The 27484-nt window shown below is 51.4% G+C and overlaps 11 protein-coding genes across 11 annotated transcripts; 5 read left to right on the top strand and 6 right to left on the bottom strand.

The window, feature by feature from the left end:
* Positions 1 to 262: 262 nt before the first annotated feature.
* Positions 263 to 2254, top strand: N7487_011178 (TFIIH subunit TFB1 family protein; the record flags this gene model as incomplete). The annotated part of the gene is made up of 2 exons (XM_056878908.1): positions 263 to 404; positions 462 to 2254. 2 exons carry the CDS (start codon positions 263 to 265, stop codon positions 2252 to 2254), a joined length of 1935 nt encoding a protein of 644 aa, XP_056724227.1.
* Positions 2255 to 2563: 309 nt separating this feature from the next.
* On the top strand, positions 2564 to 3640 carry dscB (the record flags this gene model as incomplete). Its single annotated transcript, XM_056878907.1, has 2 exons — positions 2564 to 2830; positions 2969 to 3640. The coding sequence occupies 2 exons, from the start codon at positions 2564 to 2566 to the stop codon at positions 3638 to 3640; spliced, it is 939 nt and encodes a 312-aa protein (XP_056724226.1).
* Positions 3641 to 4033: 393 nt separating this feature from the next.
* Positions 4034 to 6063, bottom strand: N7487_011176 (putative PHD finger domain protein (Ing1); the record flags this gene model as incomplete). Its single annotated transcript, XM_056878906.1, has 5 exons — positions 4034 to 4092; positions 4149 to 4637; positions 4695 to 4891; positions 4945 to 5597; positions 5668 to 6063. The coding sequence occupies 5 exons, from the start codon at positions 6061 to 6063 to the stop codon at positions 4034 to 4036; spliced, it is 1794 nt and encodes a 597-aa protein (XP_056724225.1).
* A 675-nt stretch (positions 6064 to 6738) lies between these two features.
* On the bottom strand, positions 6739 to 9710 carry N7487_011175 (2-oxoglutarate dehydrogenase family protein; the record flags this gene model as incomplete). The annotated part of the gene is made up of 2 exons (XM_056878905.1): positions 6739 to 7654; positions 7711 to 9710. The coding sequence occupies 2 exons, from the start codon at positions 9708 to 9710 to the stop codon at positions 6739 to 6741; spliced, it is 2916 nt and encodes a 971-aa protein (XP_056724224.1).
* Positions 9711 to 9842: 132 nt separating this feature from the next.
* On the bottom strand, positions 9843 to 10094 carry N7487_011174 (Dehydrogenase E1 component; the record flags this gene model as incomplete). The annotated part of the gene is made up of 1 exon (XM_056878904.1): positions 9843 to 10094. The coding sequence occupies one exon, from the start codon at positions 10092 to 10094 to the stop codon at positions 9843 to 9845; it is 252 nt and encodes an 83-aa protein (XP_056724223.1).
* A 129-nt stretch (positions 10095 to 10223) lies between these two features.
* On the bottom strand, positions 10224 to 13941 carry N7487_011173 (uncharacterized protein; the record flags this gene model as incomplete). The annotated part of the gene is made up of 2 exons (XM_056878903.1): positions 10224 to 10350; positions 10922 to 13941. 2 exons carry the CDS (start codon positions 13939 to 13941, stop codon positions 10224 to 10226), a joined length of 3147 nt encoding a protein of 1048 aa, XP_056724222.1.
* Positions 13942 to 14644: 703 nt separating this feature from the next.
* N7487_011172 (uncharacterized protein) lies at positions 14645 to 17125 on the bottom strand (the record flags this gene model as incomplete). The annotated part of the gene is made up of 1 exon (XM_056878902.1): positions 14645 to 17125. One exon carries the CDS (start codon positions 17123 to 17125, stop codon positions 14645 to 14647), a length of 2481 nt encoding a protein of 826 aa, XP_056724221.1.
* A 1981-nt stretch (positions 17126 to 19106) lies between these two features.
* Positions 19107 to 19682, top strand: N7487_011171 (DJ-1/PfpI family protein; the record flags this gene model as incomplete). The annotated part of the gene is made up of 1 exon (XM_056878901.1): positions 19107 to 19682. The coding sequence occupies one exon, from the start codon at positions 19107 to 19109 to the stop codon at positions 19680 to 19682; it is 576 nt and encodes a 191-aa protein (XP_056724220.1).
* A 1030-nt stretch (positions 19683 to 20712) lies between these two features.
* psf3 (DNA replication protein PSF3) lies at positions 20713 to 21601 on the top strand (the record flags this gene model as incomplete). The annotated part of the gene is made up of 6 exons (XM_056878900.1): positions 20713 to 20754; positions 20828 to 20896; positions 20956 to 21014; positions 21101 to 21290; positions 21358 to 21466; positions 21534 to 21601. The coding sequence occupies 6 exons, from the start codon at positions 20713 to 20715 to the stop codon at positions 21599 to 21601; spliced, it is 537 nt and encodes a 178-aa protein (XP_056724219.1).
* Positions 21602 to 22892: 1291 nt separating this feature from the next.
* On the top strand, positions 22893 to 26007 carry N7487_011169 (uncharacterized protein; the record flags this gene model as incomplete). Its single annotated transcript, XM_056878899.1, has 3 exons — positions 22893 to 23025; positions 23111 to 23583; positions 23635 to 26007. The coding sequence occupies 3 exons, from the start codon at positions 22893 to 22895 to the stop codon at positions 26005 to 26007; spliced, it is 2979 nt and encodes a 992-aa protein (XP_056724218.1).
* A 613-nt stretch (positions 26008 to 26620) lies between these two features.
* N7487_011168 (uncharacterized protein) lies at positions 26621 to 27478 on the bottom strand (the record flags this gene model as incomplete). The annotated part of the gene is made up of 4 exons (XM_056878898.1): positions 26621 to 26689; positions 26746 to 26856; positions 26927 to 26999; positions 27051 to 27478. The coding sequence occupies 4 exons, from the start codon at positions 27476 to 27478 to the stop codon at positions 26621 to 26623; spliced, it is 681 nt and encodes a 226-aa protein (XP_056724217.1).
* Between the last annotated feature and the right edge of the window lie 6 nt (positions 27479 to 27484).

The raw sequence follows: 27484 nt of genomic DNA, 5'->3' as shown, positions 1-27484 counted from the left end.
TTGTTTAAACTTCACAAATGAAACTGTCACTTCGTTCACTTAGGGCTTGGCTCCCAGGTGACGCTTGGCAAACGTCAAACGTCATGTGATGACTTGGAGAAGAGCCGCATTTCTCGTTGTTGGTTTCACCTCTACGCGCGCCCGTCTATCACGAAGGTCTCAGACTCTCCTCGCTAACTTCCGCCCCTGGGGAATTGTTCACCCCGATGGGTGGATCCGTTGCCGCCTTTGAAGACAGTGGAAGCTGTCAAGACACGCAACGATGTCATCTCCGAGCGGAGCGGCCTCTTACAAAAAGAAAGATGGGACCCTAGCTATATCCGCAGATGAGAAGTCAGTCTCATGGAATCCTGCGGTTGCAGGGGCTGGGAACACGATCACAATCCCCGTGGTCAACATCACTAGTATGCAGTCACTCCCTGGCCGGCACTCGTTCTCTTGCTAACTCGCGCGAATGCTAGATCTACAGCAGACCCCAGCCTCGAATCCGAAAGTGATGCTCAAAATCTTTGCCCAAGCTCCCGATGCGCCGCCCAATAGTACCCCCGATCAATATGTCTTCCTGTTCACGGCTGGAGCAAACGCCCGTCCGCAGGCCGATGTCATCAAAGACACATTGAGTGCCCGGATCAATACTGCGAAGGCCAGCACACCATCCCAGACACCAGGGCCTAGAGGAGGTTCTGAGGGTCTGTCAGCGGCAATGGCGATTGCAAACGCTGTGACATCCGCCGGGACATCGAAGAATCCTTTGGACGACGAGAATAAGCTTCGGTCCGACATAGAGCTACAGCAGTCGTTATTGAGATCTGATTCGAATTTACAGCGAATGTTTTTCGAGGGGTTACATACAAAACCGGAAGCCTTGTCGTCTGGGTCGTTCGTATCACAGTTCTGGTCAACACGACTGCATTTACTGCGGGCGCACGCAATCGAACAAGGCCAAACCCGTGGCTCATATAATGTACTATCTTCACTCAAGCCTCGAGTTGAAGATAACGTGACACGATTGAACATCAGCAAAGAACAAATCCAGCTCATCTTCACTCAACATGCACTGGTCAAACGCGTGTATGACGAGAATGTGCCGAAACTCAGCGAGCAACAGTTCTGGTCACGATTTTTCCAGAGTCGGCTGTTCAAAAAACTGCGCGGAGAGCGGATTACGGAGGCCGACGCAACCGATGCTGTGCTGGACAAATACCTCCAAACGAATGAGGCTGCTCGGCCAGACCGGGACACAAATATCCATCACTTTTTGGATCTGGCTGGCAATGAAGTAAACCACAGCCAACGTCGCGGTAACCGACCTGACCTAGATATGAGACCCTCTGGCGTCGACAAAGTGCCCATTATCCGGACACTGAACAGCCTGAGTGAAAAGATCATGGCTAATGTGGCTCCGGCCGACGGTGACATGAGTGCCCCTATAGGCATCAACGAAGAGGCATGGAAAAAACTCCAGCTGCAGGATCTTCGTGGAGAAGAAGAGCAAAGTCGGATTACTTTGAATATTCGTGATCAAAGTCGGTTCTTCACTCATGGCCAGGAAGAGGATAAAACCAAGCAATTTACGAAACAAGATCCGGACCAGCTCCTTCAGATTCTCCGTGCGGAGATTAATCAAAGTCTCCCCTCGCAGGGCAATACACAACTAGGCAAGTTAGTGGACCCCGGCGATGACGAAGACGAGGAGATGGAGGATGCACCTGCTAGCCGTCGACCTGTCGGATCATCTGCCGCTCTACATGATGCATTTTCTCAGATCTTAGAAGCATTACGCGAACGCCGTGCACAGATGGATGAGCGAGCAACATCAGAAACGTATGGGCTGTCGACGGCGCTCTTTGACCGCTTGACATTGACACACGCCACAACTACGGAGTTTTTGCATCAATTCTGGCAGGCGTTTCTCTCGGGCAACCCCGACCGTGCTGGAGAGGTCGCGTCTTTGGCAGAGTCTCTTCAGCGAGCAGCAGAGCGTATTAAGGCTGTTGCCAATGACGCAGAGGCTGAGCGGAAAGTCGAAGTTGACCGGCTAAAGAAGCAGGCCCGTGACATGTATGAGAGCACCGGGCGAAAATTACGAGTCAACTTAGAAGGCGTGGAGGGAGGCCAAAAGGTTGTGAACCAGCTTCTTGGTCCTACATTCCTCGCACTGGAGGTCGCATCGACTCGATATCAAAAAGAACTGGCCGAACAAAATAAAGAAGCGGCCATGGCTATGGCTAGTCAAGAGATGGCAGGGACATAGAAGGGAACAACCCGGGCGTTTGATAATGGGTACGGGATGTATAATATGATAGTTTACAAGAGCTTCAATGTTTGATTCATAAAGAGAATATGAATCTCGATATCTCATTAATTTACTTGTAAAATGACGTAGAAAGCTTGTAGAAACTAAATAAAGTCGGCATGCCGAGCTTCCCCGGACTTCGGGAATTTAGTGCCATCTGTCCCCTCTACTACACTGAACTTTCTCCAACTCACCTTCTCCCCCCACTTTGGATGATTCCCAAGCCAGAGTCATACTAAACAAGAGAAAAGTATAAGGGGCCTCAAAATGCTCACCTCCGGCCTCACAAATGCGCCCCTCACCAAATCCCTCCTCATCTACACCATCGCTTCATCGGTCGCCCTCTCCCTCTTCGACATAAAACACCTCGTCGTGATCCATGTATCACCTCATTTCTGGCCCTATGCCCAGTTCTGGCGTGCATTGATATGGCAGGTCGTCGGTTTCACCAATTCCACCGAAGCCCTCTTCGCCGCGATGCTAGTCTACCATCTACGGGTTGTTGAACGCGCGTGGGGGAAGCGGAAGATCGCGGTTAGTCCTTTGTTTCTCTCATTATCCTCGTTCCCGAAGATATGCATACACATATTCGACCATGGAACGAATAATCTAAACAGTGTCTATCATATATGTCCCGGAAACCAATTGCTGACACCATGATACTTGTTACAGACCTTCCTGCTCACCACACTACCATACACGACTCTCCTCCCACCAATTCTCCTCGCCCTCCTAATCCGCCCTCTATCCCTAAATAAAATCAATTACCTCCCCTCCGGCCCAACAGCAACGATCTTCGCCCTGTTGGCGCAGTACTACGCCACTATCCCACACACATACCGCTACCGCATCGGGTCCACATCCTCCCCCGCCACAACAAACACCCCCAATAATGAACCCTCTTCCGCCGACAATACCACACAGGCATCCCAACCCAAACCCCCAACACCAAGTCTATCCCTCCTCCTCTCTGACAAGTCAACCACCTACATCGTCGCTGCCCAGCTAGCCCTCTCCCAGTTCCCCGCAATGCTCCTCCCATCAGCCCTGGGCTGGATCGTGGGTGTAGCATGGCGCGCGGAGCTGTTACCGGGTCTATCGCCGGTTAGCACCGGGTTCCGGGTTCCGGCTTGGTTGGTTGGCGAGCAAGAGCGGAGGGGTGGCTCTGGGTCTGGGTCTGGTGGTGCGGAGGGAGAGAGGTATGAGGATCTCCGACGGAGGTTGGAGGGTGAAGTTGCTGCTTCGGCTTCGGGGTTGGAGGGGTCTGGTGTGCAGGCTCAGAGGCGCGCGAATAGTGCTGCTGAGGGTAGTGGGTTTGTTAATCGATTGACGCGCGATTGGTAGAGATTACTTGTTTGTTTTTTTGAGTTAGGTATGCAAGGCTGGTTGAACATGTCTATCTGGTATAGATGTACTGCGGACAGTTGAGATGGATTATTGGGTGCTATTAGATATAGCCCGTCTTCAGAGCCTTATTTTTATACCTTCATCGATCAATTCATGTGGCATCTCCACGGTTGCAATTCTCATCTCCAATTCGCATAGGTATACAATACTGTACAACATTCGGTGATGAAAAAGACAGGTAGGTAGTGAAGCGAAAAGCCAGACAATATCTGCAAATGCATAAAGTCTAGAATATCAACTAGCAAGGCCGTATCTCCGCTAGAGTATGTGCCTATTGAAAACACCACATAACGCCATATCATCAATGTCTATAACCTTGAACGGGACATGCTACCGCCCATTGCGACTCCGTCTCATATTTTCCTTGCACTCGTTACAATACCATTTCACTAATAGAGACTGTTAGCAACCTGGATGATTTCAACAAGGAAAAGAAGACACTTACCATTCTTCCCAGGCGGTTTCGTCAAGCCCACACAAGACAGATGGAACCATTCACGCGGACAGGCGTCATTATCACAAGCAACCATCTCGCCGAAACTGATTTCGTTACAGTAACAGTAGCGCGGCTCGCCTTCCTCGTCTTCGTCGTCGCCCTCGTGAAGCGACTCGTCGTCGGAGGGTATTATAGGCTGCGGGATGGGCTTCTTCTGGGTTCGTTTGGTAGATGCCGAATCTCGACTTCGCGTGGGTCGTGGTTGGCTGGGCTCTGTGAATGCGGGGAGAATAGGGGTCGATGTCTTGGAATTGCGTCCCTTGGTCATTTCGACCTCGGCGGAACCGGCTTTTCTATCCAGATCCTCGCGCTTGGATCCCGCTGGAACGGATGTTCTACCGTTGACATCACCATCATAGTCACGGTGTGTTTCTGCGTGGATGAGTTCGTTTTTGATGGGTCCGTCCCGGGGTGTAGACCTGGAATCGGCAATTTTGTCTGCGTAGGGGATATGGTTAACTAATAGTTCCGGGAAGGGTGGTTGAAACGGCATACTGTTGTTGGGAAGATTCGAAGCCGACGATGATGGCCGTGCGCGCGAATTTCCTGTAGGTCCAGAATTCTGTTGGGCTCGTGAAGATTGTGGCCTTGCTGTGTTGGGTCCTGGACTTGCGGCACCCCGCGGTCCACTGAATGTTCCAACCAAAGGTGATGGGGCCAGAACGGGCGATGCAGCATTGGAAGCGTTGGCCCTAAAATAGAGTTAGTTGAATGCAGGTAGTGAGGGCAGCTAAATGAGACATACTTTTTGCGTGCAGTAGCAGCCTGATTGGGAGCGCGGGAACGCTTCTTCTCTGCTGGGTCCTTATTCGCAGCTCTTTGGCTCACAGCGCCGCTGGCAGAGCGCTCCATTGGAACACTAGTGTCTACCGGTGGTGGTCGTTCCACCTTCCGACGCTTGGGTGCAGCGCTCGGGTCAGCCGCGTGATCTCCACCTCGAGATTTCGCATTATTCGTCTTGCGGGTGCCCGAGCTGCGGGTATCTTCGTAGTCCGCATCGGCCTGCGCCCGACGTTGTTTCCGGGCCAGAACAGCGTCGCGCCGTGCCTCGCTGCGACTCGCGGCTTCGGCCTCTTGAAGCACGTGCGACAAATCCTGCCTTTGCGCCACTGCTTCCCGGCGCGGGCGTTCGTTAGTCGCTGCCTTCGCGGTACTCTTGTTGGAGTACGCCCAGTGTGTCAGGCTGCCTAGGCGAGCCTCCTCGCTGATCTCGCCTGCAATGTATGGGAACACAGTATCCAGTCGGACAACCTGGCGATCTAATTCCTCATTCGCGTTCGAAATGACATGGTTCTTCTCATCGGCAGTCATCATCAAATCCGAGAGACTTTGGCGTACACGATCGAAGAGAAGCCGGCGGTTTTTGCTCTCAGATGATTCCGATGACTGAGATAGCTCCTGGCGCAAGAGAGACGCTATCAGTAAACGTCCAAAGTACATAATCGGACAAATCGCGGGGGAAACTCACCTTGGGCAAAACATCCTCCCGAATCACACCCCCAACGATAGGCGCCGGGTGGGGAGGATGAGGAACGGGCTGTGACTGGGAGGAGAACTGGAGTAGCTGTAGCAAATTTTCCTCGAGAGCCCACGCCTTCGCATCAACTTCCTTGAGAAGAGAGTTGTGTCGACGGAACTCGCGCGGAAGCGCTGTTATAGCATCGGTGAAATGCGTGAGTGCAGGGTAGAAGCCGTGGGGAACAGGGGGCGTAGAAGGAATTTCAGCTGTCGAGCCTCGACCGAACGCGAAAGATGACCGTCCGATGGTTTTGGAGGTTCGGGACGGGTTTGTACGTGTCTGACGGGCGGACTGTCGAATTCCTTGGCCCTGGGGATTATTGACAGAGGATGAGACGGCGGCCATGGTAAAAGGCATAGTTGGGACTGCGAGATGCGCCGTTAGAGGAGGGTTGAGGTGAGCCTACCCCAATTTGAGGAGGAGATAGTAAGTTTTGAAGAACCAATGGTGTTCAGCAATGATCTGAGACCATGTAAAATAGTCAACAGCTCGTGTAGCAACAGGGAAGCATAGATAGAGGAGAAGCTGCCTCTGGGAAGTTTGAGTGCGGAGAAGAGCAATCGAATCAGGTGAGATTGCTGCCTGCGGCACCGATAAGGCATCCACTGCTGAATCATCCGAGCACGAGGGTGATGTCATATCAAGAACAATGTTGATGTAGTAGTCAGTCACACTTAACAGTCAATATGAGCTATTGCTATATAAAACGTCAGACACAGAAAGACAAGGACAGGTTTTCAAAACTCAACGATTTGTGTATTTTACATATAGCATGAATTCTAGGTATAGACGGGGACTTTACATTAGGACAACCAAAAGACTGCCCTAGCATGGTCTATGACTGTGAACCTAGGACACATCGATAACACACAAAAGAAATCAGTACAATAAAAGAGGTAGTACAACACGGAATTACACGCTAGGTTCTAGGAAGACCAATGAATATATGACACCCAACTCAATGCAAGTGTCAGTGCAAGATCCCAAGTAGCTCATCAACAGAAGCTTCGACTGAGGCGTTTACTCGCCCTTGAGGTGATCCTGGTGAACAGAGAAAGCATCCTCCAGGAGCTCCTGCTCCTCCTTAAGGTGGACGGCCTTCAGACCAGTAGCGACGGAAGCGCTGCCAGCGCGACCAGCGTACAGGACATGGCGGCGGTTGTGGTGCTCAGTAGCGTTCAGCAGGGTCTCAATACGGGGCTGGGCGTAAGACCAGGCACCGGCGTTGAGAGGCTCCTCCTGGCACCAGACAATGTTCTTGGCGTTGGGGTAGCTGTCAAGGTTCTCCTTCAGCTGAGCCCAAGGGAAGGGGTGCAGCTGCTCAATACGGGTGATGGCAGTGTTGCGGATACCGTTGGCCTCACGGTGCTTGCTCAAAGCAGCGTAGACCTGTCCGGAGCACAGGATGACACGCTCGATCTGCTCAGGAGCGTCGATAGCCTCAGTAGCGTGAGCCTCATCAGGGATGATCCACTGGAAGTGGGACTCGCCGTCCAGGGCCTCAATGTCAGAGCGGGCAATAGGGTGACGCAGCAGAGACTTGGAGAAGAAGATGACCAGAGGCTTGCGGAACTGGCGGTGAATCTGGCGACGGAGGATGTGGAACAAGTTGGCAGGGGTGGTCATGCAGGCAATCTGCATGTTGCAGTCCTGGTGCTGACGGTCCAACTTGTCAGCCTCGGGGAAGACACGGGGCTCCTCGTTGCAAAGCTGGAGCCAACGTTCCATACGTCCGGAAGAGTGCTCAGGGCCCTGGCCGTCATAACCGTGGGGCAGAGACACAACCAGACCGGAACGCTGCAGCCACTTGGATTCACCGGAGGCGATGAACTGATCAATGATAACCTGAGCGTTGTTGGCAAAGTCACCGAACTGAGCCTCCCACATGACAAGGGCGTTGGGAGAGGTCAAAGAGTAACCGTACTCGAAGCCGAGACTAGATTGTATGTTAGGATCGTTGTTACGCGGGGAGTTCCAATTTGAAAAACTTACCAACCGAACTCACTCAGGGAGGAGTTAGAGATGACGAAGCTTCCCTGCTTGTCAGAAATGTGCTTCAGGGGAGTGTAGGTGCGCTCAGTCTGCTGGTCGTGGAGGACAGCGTGGCGCTGGGAGAAGGTACCACGCTCAACATCCTGACCGGAAACACGGACGTGGTAACCCTCATCAACAAGCGAACCGAAGGCGAGAGCCTCAGCAGTGGCCCAATCGATGTTCTTGCCCTCATCGACGGCCTTCTTGCGTCCGCTCAAAATACGCTTGAGGTTGCGGTGGAGCTCGAAGCCCTCGGGAACACCAGTACCGGAGATCTTGTCAGCAATGTGCTGCAGAGACTTGGCAGGAACGGCAGTAGGCAGGTGAGGCAGGACCTCATTAGCCAGCTCCTTGGGAGACTTGAAGTTGTTCCAGGCGGAAGTCAGCCACTCCTTTCCGGTAGGCTGGTAGTCCTTGCTGCGGTCGAAGCTATCGCCGAGCATTCCCCAGACCCACTTCTTGTGCTCATCAATGTCCTCCTTGGTGAAGGTACCCTCGGCAATCAGCTTCTCGACGTACTTGTCAAGCTGAGCCTTCTGCTCGGCAATGCGCTTGTACATCAGGGGCTGGGTGAACGAAGGCTGATCGGTCTCGTTGTGACCCTGCTTACGGTAGCAGACCATGTCAATGACAACGTCACGCTTGAACTCGGCACGCCAGTCGGCAGCGACCTGGCAGACGTAGTTGACAGCCTCAACATCGTCGGCGTTCACGTGGAAGACGGGAGCGTCGATGGACTTGGCAATGTCGGAACAGTAGGGGGTAGAGCGGGAGTAACGGGGATCAGTGGTGAAACCGATCTGGTTGTTCACGACAAGGTGGATGGTACCACCGGTCGAGTAGGCCGGAAGGGAGTGGAATCCCATGGTCTCGTAGACAACACCCTGGCCAGCAAAGGCAGCGTCACCGTGCAGCAGAACACCCATGGCGGAGTCGTAGTTAGTCTCGTCGTTGTTGTAGTGCTGAATGGCACGAGTCTTTCCGAGAACAACGGGGTCCTCGGCCTCGAGGTGAGAGGGGTTGGCAACCAGAGACAGCTGCACCCGCTTACCGGAGGGAGTAGGACGCTCGAAGTTCATACCCAAGTGGTACTTGACATCACCGGAGCCCTCATCGGAAGGCTCGGCAGAACCGGCAAACTCGCTGAAGATGGACTCATTGGGCTTGCGGACAACGTTGGACAGAACGTTAAGACGACCACGGTGAGGCATACCAATGACGATGTCCTTGATGCCGTAGTCGACGCTACGATCGATCAGAGCCTTCATACCGGGGACCAGGGTCTCACAACCCTCCAGACCGAAACGCTTGTCGTTGGGGAACTTGGTAGCGAGGAAGGCCTCGAAGCTGGAAGACCAGATGAGACGGTCAAGGATGCGGCGCTTGTCGTCAACCGAGTAGTTGTAAGGTTGGGGGATCTCGAAGCGGTCACGGATCCACTCGCAGGGCTTGCGATCGGGAATGTGAATGTACTCAACACCGTAAGAGCCACAGTAGATCTTCTCGCAAGCGGCGATGATCTCGCGCAAAGTCATCTTCTTGCGGGTCTCGGTGATAAAACGGGGCAAGATACCGGGTCCGAGGGCAAACTCCTGGTTCAAGTCACTCTCGGTGAAACCGTAGTGGTCCAACTCAAGCTCCTTGGGCTTGTCGTAGCCAAAGGCCTCAGCCTCTCCGCGAATGCCGAGAGGGTCGATCTTAGCCTTGTGGTGACCACGAGCCTGGTAGGCGCGGCAAAGCAACTGAACCTTCAAGTGGTTCGTCACGTCAGCGCCACCAGCGAGTCCCTGGCCGGGCATGTCCTGGGGGACACCGCCGGTAGGGGTGGGGACGAGGGTAGGGGGGAGGAGTGAAGGCCTGGGAGATGGGCATTTTGCCCTCCTCCATGTTCTTGAAGTAAGTCTGCCATGAGATGTGAACACTCGAGGCATCGTTCTTCCATGCCATGTACATCTCATCGATGTAGTTGGCAGTACTACCAGTAAGGAAAGAATCGTTGGGGTCCTGTTCAGGTAAGGGCGAGATCGCGCCGTCGCATTAGTCGAATGCCCGTTTGTATATTTGGATTATCGGAAACCCGGATCAGATCGCTACCGATCACTAAGATTGTTGTTGCTTACCACTCCTTGACTTTGGCCCTCCGCGGGGGCCGCGTAGGACCGGGCGCCGTTGAAAGCACGGTCGACAACAGCAAGAGGCCGACGGGCGGTCATGCTGAAGCCGGAGCTTTTTGAAGAGCTGCGAGCGCTAGTGGCGAGGTGGAACGAGCGCCGGCATGATGAAGAGGTCGCGCCACGCAGCATACCGCTGTTGGTGGCCTTGAGAGCAGTGTTTCTAAACATTGCGGGATTTTTCTTGGATCAAGGTCCAATAAAGTTTTCGATTTAGAGGAAAGGGGAATTGGAAGACGGTTGTTCAGGATTCTGGCGAAATCAGACGTTATAGGGTCAGATTCACTATGTGTTATAATGTCAGCCTGAATGTTGCCAAGTTGTCCTGCAGGGCGCGAGCAAACCGGAATACGGAGGAAAGGCAGAGGCGTAAGTACACGTACGAGTTAAATCACAGATCAGGTGTCGACTAGTATTGCCGTAGCACCTGTATAGAATCGGGACTCATCAGAGAGCTCAAACGCTCTAGATAAGAAAATAAGGTGTGGGGGTAGAGTAAAGATGAAGCAAAAGAAAGAGCGCAAAAGGAAGAGAGCTGCCGAGAATGACGGGTCTCACGGCAGGTGAGGCTGGTGCGCTGACTCAGCCCGACTTACAGCCGATGCCCGGGGACAGGCGCCACTTTCGTAGTGAAGGACCTCGGGAGGCGCCCGACTAAGCCTGTTCTTTGGAGGTCCGGCTAAAGCATTCGGGCCCTCTTGCGGGAGTTTTCGGCCCAATGGGACTAAAATGGATTACTATTAATCATGGATCTCCCGCCAAGACCTGTTTTGTTTTACTTTTTTTGAGATCTGGTTCGATCTAAATTTAATGTCTCGATTCAGATTAAAGATCCGTATTAATATTAACATCTAAACTATAGAACATTTGATAAATTCATGAAATCGTGACAATGCGAAATCACCGCACAAACAGGCATACTCAATATGCAGAGAAATAATAAATCATTATATCCAAACGCGGGAAATCAGGCACCATATTACAAGACATTAAGTCACTGAGGTGCACTGGTGGGTATTTCTTCAGACTCTGGCTGCCCCGACAAGGGCGAAGCAGTACGTGGGTGGTTATCGTCTTGCAAATGACCGACAGCATTTGAGGCCGCCTCATCGGGACTAAAAGGCCTCGCTTCAGAAACCGTTGGACTTGCTTCAGCACCATTCAAGCTGGCACGGTGAGAGGGCGGAAGCGTATGAGGTGGTGGACTACCTGCACTGCTGCGCAGGCTACCGTTGCTCCCACCCCAAGCTCCCCGGCGTAGCTTCATGAGTGCGCTCAGCGACATTTCGTCGTCGAGATTGCCCATGTCAACCAACTGCGCCAGCCCAGGGCTCGCTAGAGCTGAATTTGGATGTGTACCGCCGTGGGCCTTGACCGAGATCATAGAGTTACGTGTGCTCCATTCACTTCGTTCGGTGATAGGGGTCAAGCTGGGCTCTTGGAATTTGCCGCGACTGCTGTGGTTCCGTGTGATCCCTTCGACCCGTCGTGGACCAAAGTACCCACCGTTAGTTAACTCAGAGGTGCCATTGCCATCTGCTTGTGCGTAGAAGCCGAACTCTTGGCCGTAGAAGCCATCGTCATCGTTCTCAAGAGCTTCGGCGTTAGCAGCAGCAACGATTGCGTCGTCGAAGTACGGATCATCGTTATCATCATAAAAGTGATCGTCGTAGACCTGATCATCGAAGACGTCTTCGAAGGCCATGGCATCTGCAGCTTGGCTGATTCGGCTGTCATCAGAAACCAGACCTGGTTGCGAGTCTATTGTCTGCGATGTTTGAGCTGCGCTGTCTTGCCCTTGCGATGCTTCGCTTGTGCTGAACCTGCGCTCGAATCGCGCACTATATGATGCTTCGTTGGCTGCGAACGCTAGAGCATTGTGCAAAATGTCTAGATTTTGCTCTGTAAGCACACCACCACCATGGGCACGGACAGGGCCCATATTTGGTATTGGCTCGCCGAGGGGGCCACGCTTGACCGATCCTGTGACCCGATAGTCACTAGCAACACTAGACATGTGCTGCAGTCCTTGGACTCCTTTTTCTGCCACGGGGCTTTCTTTCCCTTCCAAGGAGTCATCCTCGCCCGGAGCAGCGGTGCCCGTTGGTAAAGGTGCCGGAGGGGCACCGACTGGTTTCCGTTCGTATAAATGACTGTTTACATCATCGAATATAGATTCATCAAATCCACCGTCTTGGTTTTCGACATCGAGATCTCCGAAATCGCCATCATCAAAATAGAGATCATCATCGTCGTCGAGGATTGGGGCCGCTTGTTTCGCAATCGGAACCTGGGGAGTGGTGGATGGTATATCAGTTTGGGCAACTAGGGACGGTTGTTGCCCTGGCAATTGTTGGTTGCGGGGATCGTCTACTTGTGTGGCCTCAGAGAGATGAGAGGTAGAGTGAGACGTGTTTGTGGGTTCTGGTGGTGCAGCAGTGACTGGGCTAGCAACCACGGGTGACAATCCTGGGATCGCCCAGCTCTTGGCTTCATTGATGTTTCGCGAAACTGAGAAATCATCGTATTCGTCATCATCGGCATCTGCATTGACGCCGGGAATCCTCTCCTCCAGACCATCCAGGTCGTCCATCATGTCATCATCGAAGTCCTCGTCGAAGTCATCAAAGTATCCATCCTCCATTCTGCGCGAAGCTTCCTTCGCCTTATGCTTCTCTTCTAGCATTCTCTCTTGTGTAGATGATTCTACTCCGCTCATATCGAAGCTGAATCGAGAGGCATTGCTCTTGAGGTGTCTCGGTAAGGCTGAGGGATTGAAGGGTACATTAGGGATAGTATCTTGGTCTTGAGGGTGCTGAGGATGAGCATGGGAGATTGCTTTGGGTGGGCTTGGGGGAGGTCCCTCGGTCTCTGACTTAAGTTGCTTTGGGGCATCTACAGCTCTGTCTGGTAGATGAGAAGGCAAGTTCCGCGCAAAGACCGGTAATGTGCTGTCATAACCAGGCTGTGATTGGCCTGTTAAAAGTGAAGACTGGAGATATCCCTTATTTTCCACCTGTAGAACGTTCTGGTCCTCAAAATGTTCCTTGAAAACAGGCGAATGGTCACTGTGCCGTTTTGCCTGGTCATTCCAGTGGGCCCCACGCGGTTGACTAGGTATTTGTGGTGGTGAAGTATCCTGCCCATTCACAACTGTATCCTGTTGGGTAGCCGAAAGATTGCGGCGAGGCCGGGGCGCCGAGAAGTCGTGAACGATCTTTCCACGAATTCTGGGATCATAATCATCTGGCATGGCAGGCACGTTCCGGTTCTTGATTTTGACATCTTCTGCCCGGGAGCTAACCAACTGCGAGGAGCGCCTGCGCGCAAGAAGAGACATCGGATTTAGGAGATGGAACATCGCCTTGCCCGACTTATGATGTGTCTGCTCTACAGACACATCACGATCTCCGGTGCGCCGGGCAGTTGTGCTACCATCCACCTTGAAATCCTTCTGTGGCAATGTTTGTTTATCCGCGGGCGAATTGTCGGGTGAGCTTCTGAACCGGAAATGACCAGAGCCGGCTGCCGCAGTTGGCGATCGTTTCTGCAATCCAAACGAACGTCGAAAAGGCGAGCTTGATTTGGAATTCGACTCTCCGTCTCCTTGGTCAGACCGTAGAGCCGTCACAGACAGTTGAGAATTATTCAACTGGGATGTAAACTGTTCTTCCCCGCAGTCGCCGGGACTGGAATGAGGACGGCTTTCTTTTTCGGCTGCCGGCGATGGGACAGCAAGAGTAATCGAGGAGGATAGCGGCGCGACCGATGGGCTGATGTTGAGCTTGGAGGTATCGATGTCCAGCGGCGAGTCGTTCGAGGGGCGGCCATCGGGTGAGTTCCCGTCGAAGGTAGTGGTGAGGGTCGGTGTATCCGGAATCTCTGGGATCTGGGGAGGGCTTATAATCGGGCTTCCATTCGCCCCTTTGACATGTGAGGGCGCGGGGATTGAAGCAGGCGACACGGACGAACGTCGATGGTCTCGGCGCCAGTACGAGAAGACAGTAGACGGCGGCATGGTTATTTGAGGCCCTCACGGCGCCAGATTGAATCGCAAGTATTAACAAGGGGCGTAATAGTCCATTGCATTTATCAACTGCACGTGGGTGTTGAACAAAGACGCTGTCATATATAGACAACTGGACCGTGGGGGAATGCAGAACCCACCCGTCAACTTTCCAAGGTTCTTAAGTCTCGAACTTTGGTAAGCCTACTAAACTCGATTTGACGAAAAAATAGAGGTAATGCGCAGTACATTTGCCAATCGATTTTCATATCTATTTATATCAAAGAGTTAAAAAAAAAAAAAGACCAAAGTAACGCGCGGCTAAAAGTTACGTTACACTCATCTTGCCTGCTGTAGTGTCTAGACCTAAATACAATATCGCGTCACATTCTTGCCCCTACTTCCCTACTTCTTTGTCCTGACTTTTTGCTCAGATAGGTCAAAATCCCCCGAAAATGCATGCGCTAATTCTTCTATAAATCGTACAGCTATGCTAATATGCTACATAGATATCCTTCGAGAAAAATAAATCAGAGAATGACACGCTCAGACCATATGCTATGCTAACAGAAAAAAAAACATTAAGCAAAAATTAATAGACGGTGTCAACGAATGCTTTGTCTCCAGCGGTCGATCACGTCGGTTTTGACTGGGGCGGGGTACTGTGCCATGTTTGAAGTATACCCATGGCCATTCATGCCCATCATCGCAGGGTTCATATGATACCCATACTGCTGTGCCATCGGGTATCCCATCTGTGGGGGAAATGTTGCATGGACATGCGGTTTCCATACTGGGACATGGTGACAGGCCGCTGATTGAAAACATCATACGACGACTGGCGATTAAGCTGGGGAGGACGACCCTGTGTAAGCGCGGCCATACTCCGACGCATGCGCGGGTTCTTGGGGGGCGCAGGTTGGGCAGCGGCCTCTTTTTGAAGTCGACTGCGTCGTTGTGCGAGTGTCTCTTCCTCATTGGGGGCGGGCACTTCTTGGGCTTCTTTGGGCGCAACTCCAGCCCGGCTGTCGATTTCAGCCATCAAGTCACTGGCGAACTTGCTCTCCGAGCGGTTATGTCCCTTCAGCCGTTGGAGTCGCTCGGCGAGGGTCTCGATCTCTGTCTCGTCGTCACTCTGGGGAGTGGGCTCAGGAACATGCGCCGGGGGCCCTGGTGCATACATTGTAACAGGACGTTGCTCCGCCTGCGGGATTGGTTCACCCCGCAGCCTGGCACGGCGTGAGCTCAGAGGCTCATTTTCTTCTTGTTGCCGCTTCGCTAACAACCCCAAAGGTCGATTGTCATTTTCGGGATTGGCTGTTTCGGGGTACAACATAGCCAAGGGAACGTCATCGTCTTCATCCCGCCCTTCCCAGGCTAAAGTGACAGGGCGCTGCCGGCGTTTATCACTTTGCTTTTGGGCTCGTTCGTCCATTTCTAACAAAGTGGTCTGCATACCTTGGAAAGGTACAGGCACAGCCGTCCGTCGCCGGTGTTTCAACTCATGTTTCCGCAACTCCAATTCAGCGATGAGCGTGTTCGGTGGACTAACGTAATCCAACACCTCTTCTTCCTCGTCCTCTGAGTCTTCGTGTTCAGATTGTTCATCACTTTCGGTATCAGTGCCTTCCGACCTACGCTCACGGCTGTGCTCATCATGATCTCTATCCGATTCATTCCCAGCTTCCGATCCATGTCGCGAAGTGACAGGGTCCCCATGCTCGTCTAAAGTATTAGCGTTATAAGGCTGGCCAATCGTGGCTCGCGACAGACGATTTGTCTTTTCTCCTGTCGGATCTTTTGTCAGAGTCTTTCGTTTTGGTTTATTGTAGTTGATCGCGCCGGCATGACCAGCATACGGGTGATCAGTGAAAGCCGAAACAGGCGCATTCGCAGAGGCGTCCAAAATGCTCTCCAGGGTAGCAACCGCAGAGTCATGTTTAACCGCAACCTGGAGTGATGTACTCGGCTGGTCAAAAAACAAACTCGCACGGAGATGTGGTGGCACTGTCGATTTGCGTTTATCATTATGTCCATCGCGTGGGTCCTTTTTGTCGGCACCAGGTAGCATAACTGTTGACTTTCTATCCTCGGCGGCGATGGCGCCTGCAAGTTGTGTACGACGCTTATCCCGATCAATGTTCGCCTTGCGCGACAATTTCGGTGGCAGATTCAACATGCGTGGGACAGGGGCAGGATAAAACACCATATTCTCTCCTGCTTGCGGTTGTTTGTAATGTTCCGGCTTGCGGGCGAGCGGTGGCTGCTCCAAAGAAACCTGGCGACCTGGTTCCAAGGGTGCGAAATGAACGCCATCAAAGTCGGTGAACAGCGTCCGCGCTTGCTGGTAGGTATCGATCGATGCGACCGAGGCCCTGCGCTCCAACTCTGCCTCGACGGGAACTCCCTGCGGAACATATTGATCGTAATAGTAATCGCTGTTGGTATTGAAAAGGGGCTGTGGCGCTGGTAGATCAGGGAGCGCGGGAAATTCATCGACTTCATGCTCGTGTTCGTCGTGTGCAGGCTCCGAGAGCTGGGCCAGACGCGCCCCTGATACAGAGCGCTGACGCGCCGGTGACACATTCGATCCATGGGCAGAGGAAATTGTCGCTGCTGGGGAGAAGGCGCCATTCCGGTGAATGATCGAATTAGACGCGGAGCTGACCGAGCGTCGCTTTTGCTCTTGGTCAATGCGACGGATCTCGCTCTCAATGTCCGCGGAGCACGAGCTCAGTTGCTCCGCGCTTTCTTCCAACCGCGTTACATTTCCTTTGTAGGCTCCTTGTATCGACTGCAAATCCGGGGTAGGGTGGCTGAGAGGTACGGGCACCTCGCTGCATGCGCTATGGATGGGGGTCTCGGGAGAAGAATTTCGCGCGATAGACGTATTGAGTGGTGGGATGTGGAGGCTATTGGATCGCTCTTCGGGGGAGTGATCGGCGTCATAATCATCGTCCTCCACCACATCGTAGCTAGTAGAAGTCATGGAGCGGATCATCGAACCTAACTGGCCGAAACTGACGCTGTCCTCGGTTTTGGCGGTTTCTAGATGGCTTCCTCCCCCTATATGATCGGTATCAAGCGGGAGCTGTTCAAATGCATGTCCGTGAGCGGGCGAAGGGCTGCGTGATACAGAAGCGGAAGAAACAGAAGCCACTTCGTGGTCGACTTGAGCGATAGCGTTGTACGCCATAATATAGGTTTTAGTCACCGACTATCCATTCAGACTAGTTCAAATTGATAGAGTGGGTTCTCGGAGGATCAAAGGGACTCGAGATAACAAAGATACCAGACAAAGAAATGAAGCCAGACTGGATGGGAAAGAAATCAAAACCAGGGAAGTTGGGGGGTGGGATAGCGGCTAATTTTGGAAGTTTGCCGTCGTACAGCAATTTGACCCTGGAATGCCAATACCTAATGATAATCGCCAATGCTAATTATATCGATGTAATTTCCTCCTAAATCTCTCCAAAACAAGGAATTCAAGCCACTAAACCATTTTGGGGGCCTTTGCGTACATGTCTTAGACCAGTCAACACGTTCTGCACGCCCCAGGCTGATTTTGGCTCTCCACTCCGTTCCAGAGGTCTTGGCATGTGTTTTCCATATCTCCATATCTATATAAGGAAGTACTCTCTAGGGCTGTCTCAGTCAACCCCTTATGGAACCTTGGAATATACTAACTGCACTCCCATCTTTATTCACTCGTTGCCTTCCTGCAGCTTTTCCCGGTAACATGCATAAAAAGGCAACCCAAAATGGGCAATCCCGAGGTCTTCGCGTCTGAGCTGAAGTACTTGACAACCCCGGACCAATCAGGCCATCAACAGATATCGCAGTCTCAACTGTTTTTTTTTTCCATTTGATTGCATTACCCCGGGGAATCGTTGGGATCGGACTAATAACAACACATTGATTGCCCGCGTGCCCAGGTGCTCGAGACTCGAGATAGTCGCGTGACCTAACCTCTGTAGGTCGCCGATAACAAACATAATGACCTTGCATAAACCTCATCTCACACTTCTGTCCCAAAGGGGCAGAGCAGCAATTCTCTGTAGTGCTGCTGTCGGTTCAAATTTCTTGAAATAATTAAGACTGATGAACATATTTTGGGGACTCATATTTCAAATCATCACCGGCACAGAGTTCCTATTCTTTTCATAGAAATCATGACCGAACACCTCGTATCCCGGTCAAAAGCTTAACTACATCCCACATCCTTAGGAGAATTCCGGAGATCATAACAAATGGGTCCACTCATTTGTCCTCAAACTCGGGGAGATACTCTATACTCTACTAGCTGTTTATCTACGCCGAGGTTGCCAAAGCGAACTATATTATCCTCGATACAAAGTCATTACCCGAGAACCCAAAAAGAGGGGGTCAGAGCTACTCTACCCAATGTCCATGACATTCTCCTAGTCGCACTTGGAGAGATTATCGTGGGCTTTGATGACCATTGCAGTTTCTTAGATCTGGCCCTGGACGTTTTTGATCAAAGTTCCTGCAGCACAGAAGTCCAGGGGCGGCAGCCATTTTGGAAGAAATAGCTAGGCTTCAGGGAGATTTCCGGTGCTTTTCCCATTGGTCGGCTACGGGGACAAGCAGGTATATGTACTCCCCGTCTATCCTACCTAATTTCCGACTCCTAGCTTGGAGCTCGGGAGCTTTCCACGGCGGTCGAGTTATGATTAAGGCGATCACCGTTGCCCGAGACAATAAGGTTATTTTGACTTGCCGCCGCCGCTGGCATCAGGTCAACAAGTATATCCAACAAATGAAAACCAATCATTTTTCCCATCGAGACAATCCCTATGATTTTCCTCGTTATTCAATGTCAACTTACACGAATTCCCACTCTCCAAAAACGGAACTATTCTGGCTTACGTGCTAATCTGCTCAAAACCGACGCAAGGCTGTGGCCAGGTCATTCCAATATCTGGCCCTGCGCATAAAGACCAAATCACCCGTTTTTAACGATAGATAGAAGGTCCCATACATCATTCCTGGAAGTAGCAAAACTACAAAGAATATGTCCGGTATGACCCTCACTTCCTAGATATATTCCATATATTAACAGATGGAGTATCCAGAATCTCCAGACAAATCCACCCCCTCTCCGCGTGGGCGTACTGCTATTCCCAGGCTTTCAAGCCCTGGATGTATTCGGCCCAATGGACTGCATCAACGTCCTCTCATGGAGCCACAGCGTGACGTTGGCACTTATATCCTCAACTTTAGAGCCAGTAACAACGAAGTCACCGACATCCCCAAATGCTACAGGCCAAAGTGTGGTGCCAACCCATACCTTTGCAACAGTACCGCCTCTGGATCTGCTTTTCGTCCCTGGCGGCTTGGGCACGCGCGGCTCGAGCCCAGTAATTGAAGAGGCAGTCTTGTTCATCCGAAACATATACCCCCAGCTGGGCTATCTTATTACGGTGTGTACTGGCGCGGGGCTTGCGGCGCGAGCTGGGGTTCTGAATGGGAAGCGAGCCACGACGAATAAGATGGCCTGGGCTGAGATTACGGATCTGGGGGTGAATGTCGACTGGGTTCCTCATGCAAGATGGGTCGTTGATGGTAATGTTTGGTCTTCTTCTGGGGTTAGTGCCGGCATTGATGTTACTCTGGCTTGGATTGGAGAGGTCTATGGGAGTGAGGTGGCAAAGGATATCTCGGATAGCATGGAATATACCCGACATGGGGACCCTAGTCACGATCCGTTTGCTGAACTGCATGGGCTTTGAGTTGGGAACTATAATAGTGCCTATTTTCACATTTTATATTTACATCTGGAAAGTCTTAATCTGTTGGGGAATTTGATAGGGATGAAAAATTCTAGACTGTAATGAAAATATATATTCAAGGCTGACTTTTCCCAGTGTTCTCAAACGAGAAAGCTGCCTATGGACCATCTACACATCCAACTCATCGAGCTATCTCTTTCGCCATTACGCATCCGATTGTGTCAGAAAAGCAGAATAATGCAAAGCTATCTTGCACGGGAAGAAACTATCCAATCCGATCCAATGCCTTTGTATTTTCCTTCGGCAAATGAGTCCAGGCTATATTATCGAATGTTACGGCCTCAACAGCAGGAGTGGGCGTCTGCTAGGAACAAAAGAATGCTTGGAGATAGGCATACCAAAATTAGTCGAGGTCTAAGAAATTAAGCGTTCCAAAATATGCTAACTTTGGTGACATCGCTGCGTCAATTTCTATTGATGATCCTAGCGACAAGAGTATATTCAAATACACATATCACGCCGAAACGGTGTGGCGTGCATGCGTGCATGTGTGTAGTGTCACGTAGGGCACATATATGATATCCCATGCTTGAGGTTACCTAGGCAGTGACTGAGACTGAAATTCCGAGCTCGGATCCGACACGCAATATTGAATTGATTTCTTTGACCTTATAGAGGCTTTGCTCGATAATTCTGAGATTGTTAGATATAAAAGTGATTTGCTCAACAACGGATTCAGTCGCAAAGTACTAAGCACATCTGGCGATGACTTGGAAGTGCCAGATTACCCACCTAGGCAATTGAGCTATTTCCCTGACCTGTCTAGCCAGAGTCTGTTCTTCGCAGCCATTCAAGGACAGAAACAAAATGCAGATCCCTAAAGCCCCATCAGTTGTGGTAGATGTAGATGTCACCGGGTTCTCCACCAATTTGCTGTTTCGCGGGTAGCACGTGATCGCGCGCCGTTATCGACGCGCCTCAATCTCACAACTTTGCGATCAACAGAGCATGAATATTTCGACGTGTCATCATGTCTTACTATGATATTGACTCCATCCTGACAGATGCACAGGTGAGTTAGTTGCAGCTACATGTCCTTACTACGAACCCGCAAAAATGAACAATTGCTAACATCCTGGATCCAGAAACTGCCATGTACATTTGAGCTCGAAGTACCTGGACTCGGTATCCTAGAGGGCAATGCGGGCGAAGATGTGAGTTTATACTCTATTTTTTTACTGCCCGACCGCACGCTTTATTGACCCATGCACAGATCAAAGCTGGAACCCGCATTGATCTTCCACTATGGCTAGGCGAAATGCTCTCGATCGGGTAAGGTCCCACCTAGTTCAGTTTACCCAGAAGACTCGTCGTGGGGTTTGTTATTTTTCCTAACGTGCTATATGTGTTCGTTACAGAGCACGTCTAGGAACGTCCCGTCTAGTCACGCTTGACATGCCCGAAGCACTTTCGGAGCGGGTAATGAATGCACTGAAGGCAGATCCCCGCACACTTGACTTGCGCGCGTTAGCACCGCATTTCTACAACCTGAGCGAGCGGATCCTCGAGCTTTTCGAAGAAGAAGAGATGGTTGATGTTCTCGGAGATGTAGGTGGACATGATCTTCGCTGACGAAGACCGCGCATTGGCTGAGCTGGGACTAACGACCTGCCAGGCATTTAAGAAACGGGCGGCAGAGATCGCCGATCATGCGCATAACTCGCGTGGTGCAGTCGGTGGTGGGGTTGATTTCCTCCGTGGGCTGGATGAGACCGAGCGACAATGTAGGTTACGACCGTCCCCTGGATGTGTGAGTGGAGGATGAGGTTACTAACAGAGATGGATCGATAGTGTTCCGCGCTGCTCATGATCGGGCTAAGGACATGCGAATCTGGTCGGGAGAGGCGAAACGTAAGTAATAGTTCTTTGTGACGAGGCATTTCTCGTGGGCTCTGAGCTGCGCTCGCTCATGATGGTTATGATACATTTTATGCGACAATATGATTCTTTGACCCGATAGGCTGCGTGTGACGTATGACAGGATTTTAGCCTGGTCTGACTTTATTTCGTTCTCGTACTCCGTACTCCGTACTATAAGTGTATTTCAAGACTATTGAAGACTACAATTTAGCAAAATATGATAGATAGTGTTATATCAAATCTGACAGGTGAGGTCCAAATACTACGAAGTTCTCCGTATCTACTCACGGATATGCCCATGTGGAGACATGAGATCTGGACCCATGGAAACAGAATATTGATATATCAAACCATTTGTATAGGCCATTTTCATACTCATCTTTTGTATTTTTATTTCCCCCTGTTAATGAGTATATATATCAAATGAATCGAGTCGAGATAATTCATAGACAGGGATTCGTTTCTGATTATATTACGGAGTACTCCGTAAGTGCTTCAAACCATTCTGTAACCGTCAAGTCAACGTTCAGGAGAAACCCCGCGTAAGGGCCAAAGTGAGACTGCCCCACGGGCCCGATCCGATTGGTGTGATGGTGATGTTAGTTGATAGCGAATGTGAAATTGATCGTCGTGCTAAGGAGCCTATTGAATCTAGCCTCGAGGGGGCTGGAAAAAAACGAAAGAAAAGTGAAGGCATGTTTGATGTTCAACTCCATGTTTTTTCTACTCAGTCATGTTTCTTCCATTCTTCGATTCTTCCATTCCTTACTTTTCATGACAACTGTCCCTACTTCACCAAAACAAATAACTACATAAGTGGGGCCTGGGACTGCAACCCTTTTTTTCTTACTTTTTGGTGATCGACTCATCACAATTCGTTTGCGACATCACCCTCGCTTCGTTTGACTTCTAGTCCCGCCTTTTCCTCCCTTGACTCTTGGGTTTGGAACTGGGAGACCCCTCTACGCCTTGATTCGGGTCTATTGACTCTACCAAACCTACCTTGCACTCCACAGGTTCGACCGAACCGGCCTCTGATTGCTCCCCACCTGCAACACATCTGCATCCCTCGCATCGGGCCCGCGTCTTATCCACCGCCATTCAACCACCTATCCAATTGACGTCCATCTACCTGGATCCATCCGTTAATCCTCCGATGCGGCTGGTGGATTGTGCAGGAAATTGTTACCGTGGTGTCCACTGATTGTCTAGAATATTGCAGTGCTACGTCCAAACAGGGAAACCGGGGGCTTCTTGCGGCACGTCAATTATGCGCATTCGGTAAACATTATGCCGGCTGCCATTATGGATGAGAAAACTCAAAGAAGGAGTTCGGCCGCTGGTCAGCCTGCTCCTTCGCACTCCGTATATCATCCCCGGACTGCTCCTAAACGCAGCGTTTCCTCTAAAGGCCACCCATCCAGTACGTGAATTTTGGAACCTGCACCTGAATTGAGTTCCAAAACTCATGGTTAATTAATTAAAGCTAACATTGCTTCTGCCTCAAGACTTGCCAGAGCGTCCTCAGCACCCATCACTTTCCCGCGTCAAGGGCCGAGCCAATATGTTTACTCCACCTCGAATGAACGCGGAGGTCTCGTGGTTGAGAGACCAGTCACCCATTCACCAGGGCACAAGGACACCAATCCGCTCGTCTGGTATGTCTTCCAATTACCAGCAACGTTCCATGGCTCTAGAGCGCAAGTCACTGATTATCTGTGCCTCAGAAACTTCCGAACCTGGCACCCCTACGCTAGTAAACCCCGCCTCAGCCCTCTTGCAGGATTTACTGAAAGAAGAACGCGCACACCGAAGCTCCCGAGGAACCATGTCAGAGGATTACAAAGAAAATGCGCCTCAAACTCCCGAGACCACTAGAACCCAGGAAGATACGGCGTCCGAAAAAGCACGCAAAGCGAATGACGTCTTCTCTGCTGGCCAGAGAAAACCGAAAGAGATGGGTATGCGGGAAATGGACCAAGTGAGTTAAGGAGTACAAGAACCCTATGTGCACTAGCTGACTCGTTCAAAGTATGTCTCGAAAATGAACAGGCTCAATTTTGATTTGAAGCTCGAGGTCTTCCACCGCACACAACAGATGGCTGTATATGAGAAGAAGCTGGAACGTATGGCGGAGATGGAAGAACAATTGGCGCACATGGATGAATTGGTAGCAGAAGTGGAAGAGCTTCGGACCGCCGAGAAAGACAACCAGACCCTCCGTGAATCCAACGAGCAACTCCGCATCGACCTTGACAAGAGAGACATGGCTGTTACCGAAGCTGTCGAGCTCATCTGCCAGTTGGAATCGAAAATCGACATGCTCGAAAATGGTGGCCGGGGCTCCAGGCTGTCTATGTCACGCCCTATGACCGCCGATGGCTCTGAGGCCTTTGCGCCAAAATCCCGCGCTATGGTCGATATTCCGGAGAGAACCTCTTCCAAGCGAAATTCGAGTATCTTGGGCGTAGCTCAGCGCCAGACCTCATCTGAGCTACGCAAACTCTCGAAAGCACCCTCCTTCCTACGCGCGGATAACAGAAGTACTGCCACTTTGCGAAGTCTTTATGCTCCTGAAGAAGAAACCCAATCGCGCTCTGCAAGGACTGAGCTTTCGAAATCAGAGAGTTTCCACACGACCACCGAGGTTATGGAGCCTGAATCACCTAGACTGAGCGTCCTGAGTGAATGCAGCGAGCTGAACCCGTTTGACACACCTACGAGGTGGCAAGAATTTGATCAGCTCGAGATCCCTGTTCGGAGATCGCTGTCTGCTGCTGGCAGCCTGGATAGCTATGTTCCTCCCAACAGGCGGGAAGAAAGCAAAGAAGACCAGATCGATCGGTGGATCCAGTCTCGCGAAGATGTAAACCAGACTATAATCACACGACGCAGGAACCGAGCATCGTCTGATGCTACCAAGGCTAGCATCCCCAATTTTACAACGGACTTGTATGCTCCCAAGCCGCGTGGACGCGGACGACTGGATGCATCTCTTTTCGGGGGTGTCAGGCTTCCTCCCACTCCTGACACTATGAGTACGGCAGGTGCTACCGGTGCAAACCGATCGAATGGGTCAAATGGTTCGAACGGGAGCATTAGGGCCCGAAAGAGTCCACAAACCGAGCAGGATTTGTTCTTCCCTGGCAGACGAGTCAATCGTCCACGCTCTGCGGAAGAGCTGGCGAGTCACTACAGCTTCAATGGCAGCGAGGTTGACGATAGCATGCAAACGAACTGCAGTGATACTCCCCGCCTAGGAGTCACAGCCGAAGAGTCGCGCACTATCTTGCCCTCCTTCAATACTGTTTCCTCTAAAGCCAGCGCGCTTCTTGGGCCCGGAAGCCCTAACAACCCTGCCATTGAGACCTTTGGAGATCAGTACCACGCTCATGCCAACGCAGCATCAACCCCAACAATTAAACGCGCCCGAAGCCCAATCAAGGCTATGACCCCGGAGCCGCATACCGATGACCGCGACTCTTCACCACTTACACCTCAAGATTGGGTTGCAGCTGCAAAGCAGGGTCCACGGTCTCGCAAGCCTAGGCTGCGTGACACCCGCCACGAGATGCAACAGACAGAGCTATCACCACGCACTGTCGGCAGTCCCGCTACATTCCACGACAACAGTAGCATCGCTTCGGATCCCAGCGAGCCTGAGCTTCCTGGTATCCCAACTCTTGACATGACCACTCTGGACATCCTGGAACAACCCCTCGACATGGCCCAGTCACAAGTCAAACCTGGAGCCAGCCCCGAGCCCCGTCGACGCCTCAGCTTTATACCCCCATTCTTCAATCGCTCAAACAACAACACCCGTCGACTACAAGGCTCCCCAGTTCCAAATGACTTCGAAGACGACGATGAGGATGGCGCCCCATCTCCGGTAATCCCCAAAACCAGAACAATGGGCGGCGCCTCCCGAAGACCCATGTCCCAAGTAATCACCGCCCCAACCGATCTCTACCCCTCCAACCCCCCAATCCACAATGAAGAGTCACTCTCGGCCTTCAGACCGCGAGGATTTGCTCAATCCTTGACAATGTCAACACTTGCCGACCAACCTGGCTCCGCCACAGTCTCAGGACGCCCCTCCACATCCCATGGAATCGAGGTAGAACACAAGCGACGCAGCTCACTGGGTATTTTCGGCTGGATGAAGAGTAAACGCTCTGACTCTGTGACTGTCCCCGGGACAGAGAAGTCTGGTGACTCTACACAGAAAGAGAATCGCGCTCCCTCGCGTCTAGCCTACGAAACTACCCATGGGCTTGGGATCCCCCGTGCTGAGACGCCGGACTCCATGGAGGCCCATGTGAGACCCCACTCTGAGATGGCTACCAATGCCGATGAATATGCGAGACGACCTCGGTATATGGGTCGTCGTGCTCGCCGGGGCTGAGCTTCTCTAGAAGCTGTCAGTACCGCCTCACTATCTGTTCTTTATTTTCTTACTTCTTCTCCATTTTGTACTATATGATACCCAGCCCTGTATACACAGTAGCGTGGCTACATTGTTTTTTTTTTTTTTGCTCTTACTGTTCACTTCCCCGAGACACTTTGAACTGATTGGCGTATCATGAATTCTTTTCTTTTCATCTGTTATGTTTCATTTCTTAATGTATGCGAATGATGACTCTGTGCTTCTGCAATTTTGTCAAATTTGATGTCGACCCTGCTGGCAGGGTTAAGATTAATCTGAAAGATATTACATCGTCCAATATGTTACATACGTACTATCTGATGAAAGTAAGGATTGTACTAGAAGTGATTACGATGTGAAGTCATGTCAATGTATGCACCTAGGCATTGTGTTATCAGAGACCAACTACCTAGCTGGTACAAACGTAATGGGGGCACAAACCTGTCCCCCATCCTCCTCCTCCCCCCATGTTCTGTCAAGGGGCCCTCACCGACCCCAAGACTCCGACTCTCACGGCATGCGCCGCCACTCTCTCTTCTCGTTGCTAATATAGGTCACTTGACAAGTGACCCTTTATTCCCTCTCAGGCCGCTCACTGACCTCTTGGTTTCGATCCTCCGCGCGCCACGCTAAGGGTGCCGAATTGGTCGGGGTCCCCTTCCTAGTAGACATTAGCAATGAATCATCAATGAGAGGAATGTTAGGATCATATCATACAATGTGCGTCTTGACGATGTGGCGGCGGAGGTTCGAAGCCATCAGTCTCTCCCTTCCGACTCTGTTGAAGTCGTCGCAGAAGGGGCATCTGTAGGCGCAGGGGGCGATCATCTAGAAATGATGTTAATGTTAGTGTCAATGGTGAATTGGGAAGGATTATTTATTCATTTGGGATACGAACCAGCTCGGCATGCTCGGTAGGCCACAACCGCTGGAGGTGGTTTGGGCAGTTGCACAGGAGTTTGGTCTCTTCTCTGATGGTTTGTTAGTTAGTTGGGATCAATGGAGAACAAGGCGGAACTCACGCGAAGGAATCTGGCTGGGACTCGCCATTTGGTCTCCAGTCGCTGCCCTGAGACGTGGAGTTAGTGGCGGTGCTAGTAGTGGTAGGATTGGCACCAGTGCTAGAACCTGGTCCAGGGTTGGGGTCGGGGTTGGGGTCAGGGTTAGTGCCAACATTGGAGCCAGCCTTGTAGCCAGCATTGTAGCCAGCATTGTAGCCAGCATTGTAGCCAGCATCGTAGCCAGCATCGTAGCCAGCATTGTAGCCAGCATCGAAGCTAGCATCGAAGCTACGGTTGGGGCTAGTGTCCATGTTTGGGTCGATGTTTGGGTCGATGTTTGGGTCGATGTTTGGGTTGAAGCTAGCATTGCGAAGGCTAGGGTCGATGTTCGAATTGATGTTTGGGTTCATGCTTGGGTTGTCATTGCGGAAACCTTGGAAAGAAGGCATCGTGGC

This window comes from Penicillium crustosum, assembly GCF_028827405.1.
Source record: "Penicillium crustosum strain IBT 35664 chromosome Unknown utg000005l_segment0_segment0, whole genome shotgun sequence".
Classification (NCBI taxonomy): Eukaryota; Fungi; Ascomycota; class Eurotiomycetes; order Eurotiales; family Aspergillaceae; genus Penicillium; species Penicillium crustosum.
The sequence above is the reverse complement of the archived record's forward strand: the minus strand, read 5'-3'. Positions and strand labels throughout refer to the sequence as shown.